The 21,505-nt window shown below is 31.7% G+C and overlaps 2 protein-coding genes across 9 annotated transcripts in view; one reads left to right on the top strand and one right to left on the bottom strand.

Annotated features, from left to right (window-relative positions):
- Window positions 1-15,493, bottom strand: part of LOC148615557 (ankyrin and armadillo repeat-containing protein-like) — a 30,402-nt gene extending 14,909 nt beyond the window's left edge. For 3 of the 5 annotated variants that reach the window (XM_088581911.1, XM_088581914.1, XM_088581915.1), the window contains exons 1-2: window positions 15,374-15,493; window positions 6,861-8,496 (exon numbers count right to left, since the gene is read on the bottom strand). In XM_088581911.1, coding sequence (XP_088438037.1) covers window positions 6,861-8,451 — 1,591 coding nt within the window. In that variant the 5' untranslated portion in view covers window positions 8,452-8,496; window positions 15,374-15,493. Of the gene's footprint in view, window positions 1-6,860; window positions 8,497-10,571; window positions 10,639-15,368 lie in introns of those variants that run through there. The other 2 variants (XM_088581912.1, XM_088581913.1) reach the window with 2 other exon arrangements.
- Window positions 1-21,505, top strand: part of LOC148615556 (magnesium-dependent phosphatase 1-like) — a 29,151-nt gene that overhangs the window by 4,302 nt on the left and 3,344 nt on the right. The window contains exons 1-7 of one of the 4 annotated variants that reach the window (XM_088581919.1): window positions 9,488-9,544; window positions 10,373-10,492; window positions 13,940-13,965; window positions 16,437-16,497; window positions 17,363-17,473; window positions 19,044-19,151; window positions 19,829-19,914. In XM_088581919.1, the coding sequence (XP_088438045.1) occupies window positions 13,953-13,965; window positions 16,437-16,497; window positions 17,363-17,473; window positions 19,044-19,151; window positions 19,829-19,914 (379 nt within the window). In that variant the 5' untranslated portion in view covers window positions 9,488-9,544; window positions 10,373-10,492; window positions 13,940-13,952. Of the gene's footprint in view, window positions 1-9,475; window positions 9,545-10,372; window positions 10,493-12,394; window positions 13,966-15,392; window positions 15,608-16,436; window positions 16,498-17,362; window positions 17,474-19,043; window positions 19,152-19,828; window positions 19,915-21,505 lie in introns of those variants that run through there. The other 3 variants (XM_088581916.1, XM_088581917.1, XM_088581918.1) reach the window with 3 other exon arrangements.

The raw sequence follows: 21,505 nt of genomic DNA, 5'->3' as shown, positions 1-21,505 counted from the left end.
GGAAAAATATAGCTGACTGTCTGCTTATGTACCTGATAAGCTTAGAACCTTACATTACTTTACATTTGTTTCAGATCTTTCATCATTCAAAACCCAAATAAAGGCTAACTTTTAATATCGGACACAATCACACTTGAACAAGCTCTGTACAGGTCTGGTTTAAATTGATCTGGAGTGACAGTTTTAGCTTTGAAACCACTTCTTACTGTTTTCAATGTACATTTGATATGTGTAGACCACTTTATGTTTGAAGTTGATCAATTTAAGTCATTGTCAGCATCATAAAATGAGTTTTCATATGTGTACCCCTATACATGGTCTAAATGTGCATTGACCATGGCCGCATGTATAAAAACCCAATTTTTGGCCTCAAAGCAGCTGGAACTTGAGTAAACTGAACGTCATTGCATCAAATACACATAATATGATGCAACCAATGTACAAAATCACAAAAATATTGCATTTAAAAAAAAAATTTACATTTTAGAGGGGCCTTATTTCCTTCGACCATTGGACATGCGAGTCATGCAATGTACCACTGATACTAAATTTGCTATAACTTATATATTTTTCAACTAATCATGATGAAACTTTGTACTTGAAGTCAAAAAAGGTTCATCTTGACATGAGTGCAGTTTTTATTCAAATTGAGCACATTAATTGATCTAATAGGTACGAGAATACAATTAATTCCCCTTGGTTTTCATTGTATACGAATATAGTTCCAACTTTGGTAGTAGGTACCTTCCACATTTTTTCATATTTTTACTGGAAACTTATTTGCTGAAGTCTTGCCTCTAATTGGTGGAAAATAGGTTAAAATTACATGGGATTTTTTTCATTAATCAATTCTGACTAAAAGTTGTGATTTGGTTCAGTAGAAGAAGGTTAAAATTTAGGACTTTTAACTCAGTTCATTTGTCATGTTTACCACATCTCCGAATTATATGTATTAATTTCAGAAAATGATGGTAAAATTTTCTAAAATTTATATATAAAATCCTGTTTGTACATATCTTTAGGCCAGAGAAGTTTTATTCAGTTTGCACCGGTAGAATTTTTTTAATCGGCTCAAATGTGTATAATGAAATGCACTTGAAAATTAATTGCGGTCTCGTGCCTAATAAGGGGGTTGCCTGGGTATCAGAAATTGTATTTGCTAGTATTTGCTGGAGGTAATTTGGTGTTAATTTTCAAGAATTCAGTAAATCTACATGAAATAATAAGATTTTGGCCCTTTATTCTCTATTTTCTGAAATTAAAATAAAAAATATGGTTTCTATGGGATTTTCCATTGAAATTGCACTTTTGCTAAGGTGCTAGGTATGAAATATAGACCAGTAGGGAAAATATTGTACAGCTTTGAGTTTTTCTCCTCTAACTATACACTAGGAACATCAAATTAACAAAAAACATACTTTATGAACAAGGTTTAGGCAGAAATCTGACAATTCAGTGTAATTTTTATGAACCCAGTCAATGAAATATGGCAAAATCAGGGGTTTTCACAGCCTTGTCTTAGGATCTATAAAATCACAGATATGTGTTTTATTGGTCCGAATCTTTTTGTATTTGTTAGTAAATAATATAAATAATGTGGAAAAAACCTAATATATTCATTCCATTGATATTCATGCATCTAATGTAAGTCACTACATGTATATACCTTGTGATGTCTCAAAAACACCTAATTTTAGAGTTCCGCATACACTATAAGGTTTCAAAAATGAAATTTTTTGTAGAAAAACTGGAAAAATATAGCTGACTGTCTGCTTATGTACCTGATAAGCTTAGAACCTTACATTACTTTACATTTGTTTCAGATCTTTCATCATTCAAAACCCAAATAAAGGCTAACTTTTAATATCGGACACAATCACACTTGAACAAGCTCTGTACAGGTCTGGTTTAAATTGATCTGGAGTGACAGTTTTAGCTTTGAAACCACTTCTTACTGTTTTCAATGTACATTTGATATGTGTAGACCACTTTATGTTTGAAGTTGATCAATTTAAGTCATTGTCAGCATCATAAAATGAGTTTTCATATGTGTACCCCTATACATGGTCTAAATGTGCATTGACCATGGCCGCATGTATAAAAACCCAATTTTTGGCCTCAAAGCAGCTGGAACTTGAGTAAACTGAACGTCATTGCATCAAATACACATAATATGATGCAACCAATGTACAAAATCACAAAAATATTGCATTTAAAAAAAAAATTTACATTTTAGAGGGGCCTTATTTCCTTCGACCATTGGACATGCGAGTCATGCAATGTACCACTGATACTAAATTTGCTATAACTTATATATTTTTCAACTAATCATGATGAAACTTTGTACTTGAAGTCAAAAAAGGTTCATCTTGACATGAGTGCAGTTTTTATTCAAATTGAGCACATTAATTGATCTAATAGGTACGAGAATACAATTAATTCCCCTTGGTTTTCATTGTATACGAATATAGTTCCAACTTTGGTAGTAGGTACCTTCCACATTTTTTCATATTTTTACTGGAAACTTATTTGCTGAAGTCTTGCCTCTAATTGGTGGAAAATAGGTTAAAATTACATGGGATTTTTTTCATTAATCAATTCTGACTAAAAGTTGTGATTTGGTTCAGTAGAAGAAGGTTAAAATTTAGGACTTTTAACTCAGTTCATTTGTCATGTTTACCACATCTCCGAATTATATGTATTAATTTCAGAAAATGATGGTAAAATTTTCTAAAATTTATATATAAAATCCTGTTTGTACATATCTTTAGGCCAGAGAAGTTTTATTCAGTTTGCACCGGTAGAATTTTTTTAATCGGCTCAAATGTGTATAATGAAATGCACTTGAAAATTAATTGCGGTCTCGTGCCTAATAAGGGGGTTGCCTGGGTATCAGAAATTGTATTTGCTAGTATTTGCTGGAGGTAATTTGGTGTTAATTTTCAAGAATTCAGTAAATCTACATGAAATAATAAGATTTTGGCCCTTTATTCTCTATTTTCTGAAATTAAAATAAAAAATATGGTTTCTATGGGATTTTCCATTGAAATTGCACTTTTGCTAAGGTGCTAGGTATGAAATATAGACCAGTAGGGAAAATATTGTACAGCTTTGAGTTTTTCTCCTCTAACTATACACTAGGAACATCAAATTAACAAAAAACATACTTTATGAACAAGGTTTAGGCAGAAATCTGACAATTCAGTGTAATTTTTATGAACCCAGTCAATGAAATATGGCAAAATCAGGGGTTTTCACAGCCTTGTCTTAGGATCTATAAAATCACAGATATGTGTTTTATTGGTCCGAATCTTTTTGTATTTGTTAGTAAATAATATAAATAATGTGGAAAAAACCTAATATATTCATTCCATTGATATTCATGCATCTAATGTAAGTCACTACATGTATATACCTTGTGATGTCTCAAAAACACCTAATTTTAGAGTTCCGCATACACTATAAGGTTTCAAAAATGAAATTTTTTGTAGAAAAACTGGAAAAATATAGCTGACTGTCTGCTTATGTACCTGATAAGCTTAGAACCTTACATTACTTTACATTTGTTTCAGATCTTTCATCATTCAAAACCCAAATAAAGGCTAACTTTTAATATCGGACACAATCACACTTGAACAAGCTCTGTACAGGTCTGGTTTAAATTGATCTGGAGTGACAGTTTTAGCTTTGAAACCACTTCTTACTGTTTTCAATGTACATTTGATATGTGTAGACCACTTTATGTTTGAAGTTGATCAATTTAAGTCATTGTCAGCATCATAAAATGAGTTTTCATATGTGTACCCCTATACATGGTCTAAATGTGCATTGACCATGGCCGCATGTATAAAAACCCAATTTTTGGCCTCAAAGCAGCTGGAACTTGAGTAAACTGAACGTCATTGCATCAAATACACATAATATGATGCAACCAATGTACAAAATCACAAAAATATTGCATTTAAAAAAAAAATTTACATTTTAGAGGGGCCTTATTTCCTTCGACCATTGGACATGCGAGTCATGCAATGTACCACTGATACTAAATTTGCTATAACTTATATATTTTTCAACTAATCATGATGAAACTTTGTACTTGAAGTCAAAAAAGGTTCATCTTGACATGAGTGCAGTTTTTATTCAAATTGAGCACATTAATTGATCTAATAGGTACGAGAATACAATTAATTCCCCTTGGTTTTCATTGTATACGAATATAGTTCCAACTTTGGTAGTAGGTACCTTCCACATTTTTTCATATTTTTACTGGAAACTTATTTGCTGAAGTCTTGCCTCTAATTGGTGGAAAATAGGTTAAAATTACATGGGATTTTTTTCATTAATCAATTCTGACTAAAAGTTGTGATTTGGTTCAGTAGAAGAAGGTTAAAATTTAGGACTTTTAACTCAGTTCATTTGTCATGTTTACCACATCTCCGAATTATATGTATTAATTTCAGAAAATGATGGTAAAATTTTCTAAAATTTATATATAAAATCCTGTTTGTACATATCTTTAGGCCAGAGAAGTTTTATTCAGTTTGCACCGGTAGAATTTTTTTAATCGGCTCAAATGTGTATATTGAAATGCACTTGAAAATTAATTGCGGTCTCGTGCCTACATGTATATAATCAATATAATTTTTAAAGTAGATACCAAGTCTAATTAAAATTAGCCCGTTCGATTTGTATTTGTTTCCCCTTACAAACATAAAAAATTTAAAAAAACGCAAGGTCTAATTATAATAATTAGACTGAGTAGATGTCTTACTGATACTGGTGACCAAGTTTGGTAATAATCCACTGCAAGGAGAAGATTTTTAAAGAAAAGTAAAAGCTCACATTGGCTTTTAGGGTACCCACAAATCCATCCTGTTCAGGGAAGGACCACAGATTTAAGGTTAAGGGGGCATGAGTAGAATTAAAGGCTACACAAAGCAAGGCAAGATAATTTTGGGGAATAGAATCTGTCAAAAAATAAAAATTTCATACAAAAAAAAAAGTTTTTTCCTAATTAAAGTGGTGTAAGTGGACAGACCCATGTTCTTTCTGAGTAAAGGGAAAAGTCCATGTTAACCAATAAAAACTTATGTGTACCAGAGAGTCAAAAAGCAGGCGCACAGTGTTGTTCCCTTAAAAGTCATCATACATTTAGAGGTTAAAGAGAAATTGAGGATACAAACTAGAGGCTCTATAGAGCCTGAATTGCTCACCTGGTCAAAAATAGTCTTTCTTAAGTGGGACTCTTGACCTTACTGTATTATTGTCACAAGAATCATTTAATCAATAGAGAGCATCTTAGTTATCAACCCGGTTTCCTATTATAAAATAAATCTCTCATAGTCAATTTTTGACTCTTCAAAGGCAATTACTCCAATATTGATCAACAGATCTTTACAAAAATTTTGGCATAGGTCTGTCTCACCATGCTGATCAATTTTAACCTGCAAAAATTTGGCTAAACCCATTGTTTTTTTGAGTGTTTTTATTTCCACAAATTTGGGCTGGAGGCGACAAGAAGAGGAGAAGAAAGGAAAGGAATTCTATGAAATCTACATCTATAAAGTTCTCTGCCAAGTTCACCTAAATACTGGTGTCTAAAGCCATGTCCTCATGAACATTCTCAATTTTTAGTAATAGTGGCCATGTTTTGTGACAGATAAAAAAATATCCTAACACTGATTATTAAAGATATCCTAACAAACATTCATGCCATGTTTGGTTACAATCATCCTACTAGTAGTTTCAGAGAAGAACTGTCAGAAGATTTTCAAAGAAGTTAATGTAAAATTCAGGAAAAAAACCCATTTCAGGACCCATAACTCATTCTTCTGTCTATAGTTCTCAAAATTTCTGCACAGGTCCATCCCACATGCTGACCAATTTACCCTTGCCAGATTTTAGTTAAACCCTACTGTCTTTGAGTTATTAGCAAATTTCTGCAATTTGACCCCTATGGTCTATTTTTAGTAAAGACGACCATGTTTTTTGCCACATCAAAAATCCACATAAAAATTATTGAAATTACCCTAAGGAACATTCATACAAACCTTCGGACAGATGAGCTAAAAATGTGTGCCACTGCCATGCAAACAGAATGATGAAATGTTTGACAGAAAGATGGAATGATAAACAGAAGAACATCCTCATAATTATATAATAACTGTTTTGAAGTGATAGTATGAAAATTGAAAGGTTTTTTTTCTTGAAATCAACTTTTGCATGCACATCCACCTAGTGCAAGCTGTCAACCATGGTGTAAAAATCTGAACAACTTATTCAGAATAAAATTTGTTTACCTTAACTCTGTATTCTTTCTGTCTTTTAAAATGGTTAAAAAGAGAAAAAAGTTTGAAAAGGAAATATGAAAAGAAAAGGATTCAACACTTTTCCAATGTTACTGTATGAAGTTTCCTTGCATATATGTTCTTAGAGTCAAAGTACATGTGGTCCATTTAATGATGCCAAATATAACTTAGTTTTATGGATTTAAGAACTTCCTCTGAATACAATGTTAACAGAAGACATTCAACAGTTGCTAGACCTTCCCTGTCCTAAGGTCCAGAATCCAATATTGAATTCTTAAACCAAAGAATTGAATTGTAATTTAAATACCTCCACAAAGTTAAAATTTACCCCCATGTTGGTTAATGAAAGGTTTTTCACAAATTGATTACTTAGGTCCTAATTTTAGCACATAAGCTAAACTGAATTCTAAAATTGAAAGCTTTCTAAACTGTCTTTCCTTCATATCAGTTTGACTAAAACTTTTTGAAAGTTTGTAAACTATAATCCTATCATAACTAAACAAATCACATTCAATTGTAAAAGGGTTGTTTTATTGTACAATGTAGACTTACCAAGAGAAACTGCTGCTAGTGTTAATGCCGACTCAATCTGAATTGTTTCATCTCGAGAGTGAATCATTAAAGCTACAAGTGATTTGATTCCAGTTAATTGCATGATCATATTTTGATTTTTCTTGTGAGGTACATATCCAACACCCAAACACAAGTGGCGAATTGTTCTTATAACACTTAATACTATATATTCCTTGTCTGAGCCTAAATGCTTTCTCAATGGAGTTATACCATTCGCAGCAGAAATTTCTGACTGAAAATTAAGAGGTCCCTGAGCTAAGATTCCTAGGCACTCAGAACCCATGTAATGTAAATTGTCTGACAATGTGTTACAAAACTGAACTAGTAAGTTTACACCAATCTTTTCAGCTATGTATCGCTTGACATCAAACTCTAGACCAGCAAGTGCCCAGAGAGCCAGAGCAGTTTTCTCCTGAACTTGCTCAGCCCGACTATCTCTCAGCAGTTTAAGCAACAGCTCAGGAACTTTCTCAGCAACAATTTGCTTTTGAGTATCAGGATTATTTGTTGCAAGCTTTCTGATTGCTTCCACAGCAGTGGTTTGAATCTCTCTAATTTTCAAACGTGTCAATGTTACAATATGGATAGTCACACCAAGTCCTACAAATGCATTTTGATTTGTTGAATCATTATCAGCAATCTTTCCAACAGCTCTAGCCAGAGAATGTAATAATTCTTTATCTGATTTTTCTTCTAAGAGGCTTACAATTTGCTGAAAGCATCCTTGTGCATTTCCTATTTGTGTCTGGTATTTTGGATCGGCTTCTGCTAAATTCCCTAAACAGTCAGTGACTGGCACAAGTACTTCAGGATTATGAACTGTTTGTAAGACTTTAACTAAATTAGCAATACCATTATTTTGAGCGATAGTTTCAGCATACACAGGTATAGGTGCTAATTCTCGTAAAATTTCAGCAGCCAGTTGAATAACATAATGGTTTTGTTGACCATTGGTTTTCAACAAACGAATGAAAGTTGGTATACCACCAGTACTAGAGACCTGCTCTTTGACTTCTTCTTTTCCAAGTATGTTCAACAGTGTCTTAAATGCTGGTATTTTAGCTGAATCACCAATGGAGCCTTTGGCCACTTTGACAATAGTTGTAACACCACCATGATTGTAGAATGGTTCCCATTTTTCATTGATACCATATTCTTTACTCGGTAGAGTTAAGATTTCCAGGCATTTTCCAGCTGCTTCTGCTTCTTCTTCACTCTCAGAGCTCATAAATTTAATTAGATTTTTCCATACTGGTATCTGAGGGTTATCAATTTTGATAAGGTATTCCAGCATTTCAATATACTGTTTGAGAGCACATAGTTCCACTGCCCCATGGTTGTGAGCATTGATGACATCAACTTTAGCTCCAGCCTTCATCAGGTGTTCAACTGCATCAATCCTGTTTCCAGATATGGCACATAAGAAAGGTGTCAGTTTTAGTTCATCTCTTGTTTCTAACTCAATAAAGGCATGATCTTCACTAAGGAAGAAGTCAACCGATTTTAGAAATCCCCTATGGGCAGCATTATGGATGGCTGCCCATCCATTTGCTTCAAACTCATCTGCCATCTTTTATGTTTAATCTTACACAGGCCTATCTAGTCTCTAAAGAATCTGCAATGTAAAGAATTATGTTATTAACTTCTTTTTTCTAGAAGCACCATCTAAAAAGGAGAGAAATCCCTGTAATATAGTATTATTGCATAAGGTTTTCCATATTGAGCGAGTTGTTGGTCCAAGGCTAGCTATCTTGGACTGAGGAGTAGCCAAAGTCCAATACTGCTAGCTGATAGCTTTACTTTAATGTGGCAGAGTGAAATTTTGATAGTTTATTGTTTTATATATTCATAACTGTTTTATATCTTTATTAATTATTCAACTGTTTTCTCTCATAAAAATCATTAAAACAATCAATGTTTACTTAGTCTCTGTCTCTAGTATTTTCTATATATCACTATATAAGGATTAGTCTATATCTATAGGTCAGTTTATGGGTCATTGGTTTTGAGGGGGAATATTTCTTTTGTTCTGGACACTCTATTGCAATCTATTGAAGAAGGAAGCCATAATTTATTTTCTTTGAACTTCAACATAATTTGACTAAATCTAAAGTCTGTGGAAGATTTGATAATGCAAAGAAGGTCAGTTTCTTTTCTTACAATAACAATTACCTTAATAGTTATTTTAATCATCTGTTTTGTGGAAATAATATTGTTTATTAATTTACAATATTTGATTGGTTGATTGATTGGTGTGTAAAATGAGTGTGATCCTGTGAATGAATGCTAAAACCTTATATATATATAAACAGATATAGATAAAGTATGAATGACAAATAATCGATAACAGTAATATTGAGGTAATAATAATATTATATTTTTATAAATAAAATAATAAAATGGTTAAAATCCAAACTTGTGTACTTAAACTTATAAGTTAAATTGAGGTGTTACAGATTGACAACAGTATAACTATTTATAAACTAAAAAATACGAAAAAGATAAATTGTTTATTAAATATTCTAAATCAAGGGAAATAACTACGTTTTCATATTTTTAGCACATTAGTTATTATTTTAATATTGTTCCTTCAGGTGGAATAAACAGCTTATGTAATAATTGTACTGTCCCTGGAAAACGAGGCCTCTCGCACCTCATGCGAGGTATGTTTGTGTGTATTGTTCACATTTTGTATCAAATGTAATGTCATTGTATTGTCTCTGTATTGTCGTGTCTAAAAAAGCTATATGTCTTGCTTAATTATTTCGACTTATTTTATGTTTCATATTTTTCAAGTAAATCGTACAGCAATTCCGCCATTTTGCTGTTATATATATATATATATATGTGCATATTATTATAAAGATGCATTCTCAAAGATGTGCATATTAAAATATAGTATTGATGTGCTTATATTGATCAGAATGCATTAAACTCGTAATTTTAATGGTGAAGATAGGAAATAATATGTCTTTCCTATGCATAATATGAATGTAACACAATTTTAATCGTGTAGCTTGTTACTTAATTATTGTAATTGTTATTTCAGGGCCTTTTTCGTTTGTAAAACATATCTACATATGATGAAATAAAGAACCCTGACACTCAGATTACTTGTTTATTTTATTGGGAATTTTGAACCAATTTTACATTAATTGACTAACTAGTCCAATATGTATCGGACGTGTAACATCCATATTGGAAGGCTAAATCCTGTATTGGCACACTTTTGTATTGTGTATTGTATTGGCAGTTTTGATAATATTTAGGCTAATATTTAAAAGTTACTCAAATATGAAAAGTATTTGATTAAACTAACAAGTATGACAAGGAAAATCTACATCAATAATGAGAACTGCTATTTAATTTAGAAAGTTGATCACAATTTAGAAATACATATTTTAGTTTTATTCAAAAAGAGTAAGACTTGTATACATTTCATGACCTATATTCCTAACTAGAATATATGCTAATGTCACACTTTATTGCAGGCTTGTTTCAAGACAATAATTGCTTAATAAAGCTTCAACCTGGAGTTAATAGTTACACAGTTTTGGACTTAAGTAAGACATTTAAAGTGTTCAATGTGCTGCTTCCAGTTGTAAATTCAAGTAAGCAAGAGTAAACATCCTTAACAAAAAACTGAACAATAAATAGTTTCATAAATATTAGATTAGCTTAAAAACTTACATTGTTTAAAAACACTGACTGCTCAAACCTTCAAGAAATTGTAATACCTATTACTTTATATTGTAAATATTTAAATGTAAGTAAACTGTACATGAGAACAAGATAAGGTATTACAATAAACTCTAAATGATTTGTCCAATAAATGCCAAATTTTCATGAAACTCTGCCAATATCAAATAATTTATTGATATACAATCAGAAATGAATTGATTTCTTCTCTGTTTGATCACTTAAGTTTGTATATTAACTTTAGGAGACATAAGGTGTATAGCAGGTGTCATAAGGTGTATAGCATGTGTCATAAGGTGTATAGCAGGAGACATAAGGTGTATAGCAGGTGTCATAAGGTGTATAGCAGGTGTCATAAGGTGTATAGCAGGTGTCATAAAGGATAGAGAACATTTAAAGCTCATAGTAATATAGTAACATGACTATAGTTTATAGGGCAAAGTAATTCAAGTACTATGTAGACATCTCCTGCAGACACCAAAAAACTTGTACAATTTTAGCCGAGTTTATGGTGGTAAAACCATGAAGAAGAATTTCAGAGAAGTCCTCTGATTATGTTACTACATATTTTCAGTCATAACTGTAGTTACACAACTCAGTCGTAAGTACATGTAGACTGATCAATCTGACTCAAAGACAGGTATGAGTAATTAATAATTTACAATTTAATTAACCAACTAAAAGTGAGAAGAAGTACATTTCTCAAATGTTTGTTTTTTTTTGTCCTCTTGTACACCTACTGTGTCTGGGGCTATCAATAAAATCTTGTCTTGTTTTTCAACACCAAGGACTAATTTACAGATAAATTGTCAATAAATAATGAATTTCATAATGAATTTCATTTCATTACAAATGTGATGATATATAGGGACTACTCGATACTTGTGGATTAGAGGAGTTAAAGGCAATGTGGGTTAAGGTTATTCTTACATTTATCCCATAGCTTTTCTTTCTAATTCATAAAAAAATGATGTTTAATAATCATGACAAATAAAAGTAACCATATTCATAGGTGTTAATCTTCGAAAACTCTAAAGCAGAAAATCTTCACCTAAAAAATTTCTTAAAGCGGGATATTTGCTGAGGTATTGTTTTCCAACATATTTCATGTATTGCCACTTTAATCCAAAATTTGAGTTTGATTAAATAATGAATTTTGCCTTTAATGGGTAGCACAATTTTGATAGTAATTAAATTGTCTTAATCATATAGGCTCCAGATCAATTTGTTTGACAAAAATTGAAGAAATTCATACAGTGTAAAATTAAGACTCCAGCATTGATACAGACACATAAGCAGGAGATTGTTTAATGAAAAATCAAGAGTTAAAACCCATGCATATTAACCATACATGTACCAGTATATACATCATTGAATAAATGAAGATTTGAACTTAAGAAAACCTATTTGTGCATTGTTACACCACTATTGTTTAAGCAGTTTAAAAACAAATCAAAACAAAATTTAAATGCCTGACATTGGACATTGTCCATCTGTATTCTGTAGTATATTCTTTTGTATTAGTACAGTAATAATTTACTATAGCATTTAAATCCTGAAGCTTTCCAATATTTAATTAACCCTTAAGCTTTTGAATAAATAAAAGAGTTTCATATACTTAACAAAAATGATATAATCAAAGAAGTTCAAAGGGATTAATGAGAATGTTTCTTTAGACTGAATTTTAGTATGTCATTTGAAGTACAATATAATGCACATTGATTTAAAGAACAGTCTTTTGGTTTTATTCTGACAATATTTGTTCATGTTATGATAAAATACTTCATTTTAAAGAAAATCTACAACGATATAAAGCTTTCTACTAATGTAATTTGATTACAAAACCAGTCATTCCTTAATATAGATTTGAAAGACTTAAGTAATTGAATTTGAAAAAAAAAACAAAGAATAAACACCTTTGTGTAAGAATGAAAATAAATCATCATATATTAATCAACCTTTTGATTATTTTAAATTGGGAGACCTTGAAAACACTCAATTTTTTTTTTGAAGAACACTTTTTTGGAAAAGACTACAGTAATGTGGAAATAAGACAACTGTGTTTTGTACAATGTATATAAATTGATTGCTCACACATTAAGGAGAGACTTAACTTGAATAGTCCTTTTACATATTCACAACGTTAATTCCATTTTTTTTTTAAAAATTAGGCAAAGGGAAGTAACTCTCTGACTAGACAAACTGGGTTATTGTCCGCTTGGACCAATGGACAGCATTAGAATTCATATTCAAATATTTGATTTATTGGAGCTGCAGTAAGAACTTGGATTCTTTCAAATAACTTATTTCAAACCATTTAGGTACTATCCAAAGTGGAAATAGTTCAAGTTCTTCCTTTCCCCGAATGACATCGCCAACCGGTTGTCATGTGTTGGTGGGTTACATCCCTTTGAAAAACTTGCTAAAATGGCTTGTTTTCCATAAATATGAAAAAAAAGACTATTTAATACTAGTAAACATAGAGACATACATGTATGACATATCTAAAGTGATCCTTCTTCCATGAAGTAAGAATTTTGAATGATATTTTTGGGGAATTAAATTAATTTTTCATGTTTAGTATTACAACCAGAACAAAAAATACTCATACAACAAAACAAAAAATTAATGAAGCTATGTTACTATAATCAACAAGCAACTTATGTTTCTCACATTCATGTGATAACTATCTGAATGTCCTGGAGGCTCCTGGTCGCTCTCACCAGAAAGACAGGTCAATCAGATTTCAACAGAATGTCAATTTTATTTTTTATATTCTCAGATGCATTCCTACTGTTAAGAGCCCATAATTTGCAGACAGGAGATAAATATCAAATTGCTGATTAAAGTAAATTGGTGTCAGTCTTTGACACAGATTGCACTGCTTTAAACTGATCATTCCTAGACAATCATTTTACTTAAAAACAAATTTTAAATTAGTATGGCATTTCATGCAGTCTTTTATGGAGTTACATGCAAGGAGTTGGATATTTGTATTGAGTATCATTTAGGTTGATTAAAGAGTAAGTAATACATGTATGTCCTCACAAAAATTTGTTCCAATATAAAAAATATGGATAAAATTTTACTGCATTTAGCCCTTTGGTTGTGAGTGGGACATACAACACAATACAATACTTTTATTACTACAAACTCATACAGTGCATGCATGGTTATGGCCTATTACAAAATATAAAAATATAACACAAAAAAAACATAAGACAGACAACTGTAATATTCAAACATTATATTTTTGATAATTTACTTGAATTCACTATTAAACTTGTATATCTCTAGTTTTAAAACAATTCAATACAAATGTGGTGGACATTCTCAAAATATGTTTCTATTGTTTACAGGTTACAGGGCCATATGTCCATTGTTGGTAGGTTGTTGAAACATGTTCATATTATACAACTTAAGTGTTGATGAAAAGTTGACAAAAATTTGTTTTGAATTTTTACTTTTGTTTTCTGATATAAATGTTCATATTAATAATACACACCATGTAAACAAAATTTCAATTTTTTTTTCTCTAGAAATAATGCAATAAATGCTGTGTAGTATGCTACATTTGTGCAACTAATTTCAAAGGCAATTTCAAGGAATCAACTGTGTTTCATATCCACGAAGATTTTTTTAGCTGTCATTGAAGAAAGAATAAAATTAAAGAGAAAAAGCATCCTAACAATTAAACAGCTACAATAAACTTAACTACATAATATGCATCGGTATAAAAAAGGTGTCATGATAAAATAAATTTTATTAGACTAACAGATAACAAAATATTGAAAAATTGGACGTGTTTTTTAACAAATGGTCGGCATTCCAATGGGAACATATTGTGCTCCTTTACTTGCTGACCTATTCCTTCACTCTTATGAGGCTGACTTTATAGCTGATGTGACCAGAAAGAAAGAATATCGTTTGGCTAGATCCTTCAATCTCAGTTTCCGCTATATAGATGACGTATTATCTTTAAACAATCCTAATTTCAGGGATTTGATACATTGCATCTACCCAAAAGAACTTGAGATAAAGGATACTACAGACACTGTGAAGTCAGCCTCATATCTTGACCTACACTTAGAAATCGATGGTAAAGGAAAACTATTGACCAAACTTTACGACAAACTTGATGACTTTTCATTCAGAATTGTCAACTTTCCTTTCATCTGTTGCAACATCCCTTCGGCTCCTGCGTATGGAGTGTTCATATCACAACTCATTTGTTAAGCCAGAGCTTGTCGAAACTACGCAGACTTTTTGTATCGCGCTAGAACTCTTACAAATAGGCTTCTGGAACAGGGTTATGTTGCTACAAGATTGAAGTCATCACTACAGAAGTTTTATGGTCGTCATCATGAACTCGTGGATCGTTATGGTGTATCCATCAGCACCATGAAAACTGATTTATTCAACGGGTCATAGTTTTCCTTTCCTCGTTTGTCTACCCCGGACTTGACTTTTTATGAGCAACTTGGCGGGTGTTTCTAGAAAAGCAGAGGACGCTTACCCTACCAGTGCACCTGGTCCATGCTCCCAGTTTTTAGTGGAGTCCGAGTTGCTCATTTACTTTTGTTACCTTGTATGTATGATTTTAGTTACTTTATGTTCTATGTGAGTCTGTTTTCCATGTCGGGTTTTTGTCCCTGGATTACATTCTTTTGATTACCGCTATAACCTTGGTTCCCTTGATTACTCTTTCAAAAAGAACAAATTGAAATGACGGACTACTGAATTTCATACGTGTTTCAGCACCAAAATATAAAGTACAAAGTGATTGACCTTACCATCAATAGGGTATATCATGTCCATTTATAATATGTCTATAAACACGCCAGACATCGTAATGTGTATTCATTCAATCATGTTAATCCATGCTGTTCGCGTTGGAAATACTGAAATTTGATTGGTTGCTAAGCGCGCACTTGCTGAGCGGAAGCAGAAATTGAAAAGGGGAAGTAACTGCAACTTTAGATGTAAACAAACAAGAATGAAACCTAACTTAATTGTCTTCGATTTAGGCAAGATGTCTTGTGTTTTTACAACTCATGTCTGCTACTCAATTAAGAGATTTTGTTGTTTAATTAGGTTTTTTTTTTCTTGAAATTTTAAAACTTTTTTTGGAACAGTGAATTTGAAATCTGTACTGAAGTCGTGAAGAGCATGAAGTGACTCTATTTACACGGGTATTTATTAGAATTGATATTCATACAGAAAAGGTATAAGAGAGTTCGCCAATATCATAAGTGATGTCATATTCACTAATTTGCATATCATTAAGTGTCAAATTGGTTGGCAAATAAACAACGAAATAAACAACAATTTCATGATTAGATATCCATCTTTCCAAACTTTATAACTTTGTTATATCATATCCAAATTTGGTTCTGTAAAATTTTTCAATTGGATAAAATAATTCATATTTTGTAAGTAAATTTATGACTCTTGCACTTAAAAAATAAATTGTGAGTGATATTTGTATGTCAAAATCTATTTTTGTGAAAAATTTCAATTAAAATCTTATGCACGTATAGTCTAATTATGGAGTATTTATTTAAAAATTCCATGGATAAAAAGAATTTTATTAGCAATTTTAGGAACCAAAAGAATTTTTCAATTATCTTTAAAAATGAAAGAGTTCTTATGATTTAAAGTTGATGCCCCATACCACTCAATGGATTTTTTATAAACCAAAACCAAATCACAGGTTAGTGATGACATGAATCTAGTTTTTTGTTATTTTTAAAATTATGGTATTTTCTTGAAATTTTAAAGTTTTTATCTGATTTTCTAACATTAATTTATATTGATTGAAGTTTGTAAATTTTTTTTATTTTTTTTCATTTTTAGATTATACGCTGTGGCCATTCTGGGTAGATACTCATGTTGATCCACCATTTACAAAGAACAGGTATATTAGTAACATCCTTGTCTCCTCTAGAGCTCAAATCTAGTGACCACTCAGCCTGCTCATTCACCACCAAATGTGATAATGATAAAATCATGGGATCGACTTCCAATGATTAATAAAAGCTATAAACATAAAGATCCAAAAATGAGAATATGTTATATTTCAGTATACTGGAAATGTGGTGAAGTGATTCTATAGCCAATGCATAATTTGTAGTTAACCCCAAAAAATAGATTTGTCCAAGTCACTGACAATGATAACTGACAAAAATTGTACCAGTGGTCATTATCTTAACAGCAAAGCAACAATATGGCACTGTCCAATATTTTCACTTCTGTTAGTCTGATACAAAAGAAAATGTTGAAATGTGTTTATCTTGATATAGTATTGTGTACAGTATGTCAAGTTGATATGATGCGGTAGATGCAGGGTTTTAGCTAGGATTTTGAGGGCTTTATTCACTTTCACGTAAAGCACGAACAACATATTATGGGCAGCAGAATTTGTTAATAGTAAATGTATAATAAACTAAAGATGTAATCATTCAGTCTAAAAATAGCTACTGTTTGACAAAAGCTACTATTATGGTATGACCTGACACTCAACTAATAAGAGAAAATCCTCCTGTCCTTTGCCAAACACCACACATCAAAAGCTCTCTTAAACCTAAAACTCCTCAAATCAGAAGGAAGGAGACAGATCTTGAGATGAGAATTGACTGATGAAACCTTTAAGCCTGTTCCTAAGATAGGTCTTTTACTTATTATTCCATTGTCATTGGCCCTAACTGAAATAGACAATAGAATTAAATGAGCATCCATGTACAATATATATCTTGAATAAATTAACATTTACTATTTTTTAGTAATGGTAAAGTTACAGACAGGTATGGCCATGATGTTAAGTATTATGAGGATGTCCCAGAAATACTGAAAGAACTAAAATCAAAAGGAATTTTACTTGCCATTGCATCGAGGTACTTGAACTTACAGAAAGGTTATCTTTCAACTTAGGATTTGAAGCTATTTACAATGTGAATTAATAACAGTTACATATAAATCAGAAATGCTCTGAATAGGTTCAACTGAGGTATACCCCAATCAATACTTAAAGCCTATAGGTATAAGAGCGCAATTGTTCCCAATGCTATGTGTTTTGCAGTTCCCCTAAAATAGATATGTATGAAAGGGAAAGATTCACTAACAGTTTTTTGTCGTAGTTAAGTCATAATGTCACCATATACTGCTTCTATGCAGTTTTGAAAGAATTTGTATGTATAAAACATTGTATGAGGCATTCAGAGATTAAGATATTTTATCTAACTACACTAAAGTCCACACATGGGATATGTTAGTTCATTTTTTAGCTCACCTGCTGCAGGCCATGTTAGCTATTGCCATCACTTGGCGTCTGTCGTTGTCATTGACAATTTTTCAAAATTCTTCTTATCTGACACTACTAGACCAATTGGAACCAAACTTGGTATGAATGTTTCTTGGGGTATCCTGCATAGAACTGATGTGGGGATTTTTTATCTGTTGAAAAACATGGCCGCCATTATTAAAAATAGAACATAGGGGTCAGACAGTAGTTTTTCGCGTATATCTCCAAAACTGTTAGGTTTAGCCAAATTCTTCCAGTTGCTCAAAAGACTGCTATTATAAGGCCTTCAAAAGTCTTTGGGATCAAAGTTGTCAGGTGACTCCTTGTAAGAGTTATTGCCCTTGAAAGATGAAAAATGACATTTTTTTTGTTTTTTTTTCAGCCAATATCTTGAAAACTATAATAGATAGAAAAAACTTTCAACTCTGAATTGATCCTTGTTAAGTCCTACCAAAGTCTTCTTGAGTCCAAATTCTTGGACAACTCCTTGTTAAATGTATTGCCCTTGAAAGACAAACTTTGCTCATTTACTTTTGTTACTTTGTATGTATGATTTTAGTTACTTTGTTGTGAATGTCTGTTTTCCATGTCTGGTCTTTGTCCCTGGATTACATTCTTTTGATTACCGCTATAACCTTGGTTCCCTTGATTACTCTTTAACAAGGTGAGCAATTCAGGCTCCTGGGAGCCTCTTGTTTAACATAACAATAGTGTGAAAAGATATAGTATTTTAAAGACATACAATTCATAAATGACAGGAAACGCAAAATGAAAATTTATTGAAAGGCTTTAATAACAATTTTGCAAAATATTGTAACAATGAACATGGTTCTTAATTAAACACTGAAAAACTTAAATTATCTCCCCTTGCAAGTATCCAAAATACATTTACATTTATTAATCCTGGAGAAGTTTTGTTGACAAGATACATGTATATGATCAGAGTAGTAGACAGATGATCCTTTCATTTCATTTTGAGGGAAACTTTATACTTATTATTTACCGTGGCTTTACTACATACCCAGTATTTATATTAAGTTGACTTCTGAGGTTAAAATTTCTACCTCTTTAAGTGCCTATACAATTACCAACTTTTCCATTGCAGAAGTCATATCAATTTATCTGATGGGATACTTACCATTATAGTTTTTTTTTATTTTCAGAACGTCTGCAATAGATGAAGCAAAACAGTTAGTGAAACTTTTTAATTGGGAAGATTATTTCCAGTATAGCCAAATATATCCAGGTTGCAAGATTAATCATTTTAAATAGTATGTATCTATTATCCAAACCTGTTCACTGTTTTTGTCCTTTTGAAGGAAGGGGGGTGATTTATTTCAGGATTATTTTTCATTTTTGTTAAATGTTCAATGTATGTGATATGATCAACATATTTAGTTTGACCTTACTGCCCTCCATTCCATTACATCATTTAGTAGATATTCAGCAAAAGTGTGTGTGGAGAGTGGGGGAGGGCAGGTTAAATTCGTAGCTGATACTGTTGTGAATTTTGTCATTCAGTTCAGAAAGATTCACAATACATTTTATTTCGATCTTTCCTATTACAACTCTTTAAGATTTGAAAAGAAGAATAAGTTTAACTGATTTAAGACGTCAAATGTGAGTATGGTAAACAGATTTTATAAATTTATTGCATGTACATTAAGTGGCAACCCTTGTTGACACGAGAATTAAAGAACACCAAGTGTCAGTAATGACCTCTATTAGTTTGAGGATTAACAAATAAGTTCTAATAATTATTTGACTGTGAACCTACCAAGTAAATTACACTTATTCTAATACAAAAAGTCAAGCAAATACCTACTGTGAAAAAAGTACACAACAAACAAAAAATACAATCACAGTGTTTGTTTCTTTATTTTCTATGGAACTGTTTTATTTAATAATTTCTTGTTTGAAGAAATATGATGACTAAAATGTTTTCCAGCTTTCATGAGCAAAGTGGTTTGCCTTTTAAAGAGATGTTGTTTTTTGATGATGAATACAGGAATATTCGAGATGTTGGATCATTAGGTAAAATGAATTAAGAATATTAGGTAAACTACAGATAATTTCTTTGTTTAGACCCTTGCTCATAATTCATAATTTCCAGTTGTTATTGCCATATCACTGTGGAAAACATAAAAAACTACCATCATCACTTTTTGCAGGCAATAAACAATAAAAGAAATGTCCTTAGATTCTTTGTTTTCATTAAAAGTGACCTTAGAATCAAGTTATTGAGTAACTTTAAATAGCCTCAAGACACTGAAATAACCATCCTGTCTGTCTGCCTGACTGTCTGTCAAATGTACACTCATGTTCCCTTTGTATCATTGTTATAAGTAACAGGATGTAACTTAGCATGAATGTTAATCACCTTTACTTAATGTAGGTCATATATCAAGGCTTCAATAACTGGGATTCATGTCCTGCAGTTTCCCATGGTTTGATTTTTTTCTCGTGAATTCTGAAGATTCTGTCCTAATGGCTAAATGAAGTATTATGATCTTGCATCTAAACATAATGTTAATTATTTCTGTTTTTTCACTCAAACCTCAAATGTTATGAAGTTTTTAACTAAATTTCTGTATTATTACAGTAGAAATTCTAGTTCATTAGTTTTTTCTAGACATTTTTCTAATTTTATGTATTTATAAATTTTCAACAAGTAAAAAGAATTTGGTATAATATAAAAATGATATCTTAAGATTTGTAGAAGTAGAAAAAATTCAATCAGTCTTCTTTTATCATATTTGAAGTTGACTTTTCAGGGTAGATAATCAATTGAAATGTTTCTAAGGTCTTATTTAGGATAGATTTTCCATTCATTAACATATCTCGGATACAAATGAACCTCAGTCTATAAATTGTTTATTTGTTGATCTAAAGTAGTCAGTGTTATGAATATTGTTAACATTTGTGATTTAATTGTCATCATGCTGTCAGCAAGCAAAAAAAGTTAAGAGCAGATTTTCAGAATAATTTTTTTTAAAATTACTGCAATCTTTCCCTAAGTCCCAAAGCAGTGTTCAAAAAACAAGTTTGAAATAAGGTGTTGACCAATTATTTTTGTAAGAGTTATTACTCTTTGAACACTGAAAAGATTATTTCTACCAGTATGACGACATAAACACTCTCAAGTTTTCATATTACTCTGTTCTTTTATTATATCCTCCACTTGCAAAGTTGGGGTATATACTGACAGGGGTGTCTGTCAGTCCATCCATCCTTCTGTTACACATTGGGGACCAATATTTTATCCATTACTCCTCTTATACAACTGGATGGAATTGAATGTAACCATCACAGAATCTTTATTGCATTGTGCACCTCTTTTTTTTAGATTTTGATCCAAATCAAAATGGAAGTGAAAAGGTGCATGTTATTACATAGGGGAGTGGGGTATCAAGTTAGTGTGGGGAGTGTGGTGTATCAAGTTAGTGTGGGGAGTGTGGTGTATCAAGTTAGTGTGGGGAGTGGTGTATCAAGTTAGTGTGGGGAGTGTGGTGTATCAAGTTAGTGTGGGGAGTGTGGTATCAAGTTAGTGTGGGGAGTGTGGTGTATCAAGTTAGTGTGGGGAGTGGGGTATCAAGTTAGTGTGGGGAGTGTGGTGTATCAAGTT

This window comes from Perna viridis, chromosome 5, assembly GCF_037379345.1.
Source record: "Perna viridis isolate PV_CMFRI_1.1 ecotype Kerala chromosome 5, ASM3737934v1, whole genome shotgun sequence".
Taxonomy (NCBI): domain Eukaryota; kingdom Metazoa; phylum Mollusca; class Bivalvia; order Mytilida; family Mytilidae; genus Perna; species Perna viridis.
Note: the sequence above shows the minus strand (reverse complement) of the source record. Positions and strands in the feature narration are given on the sequence as shown.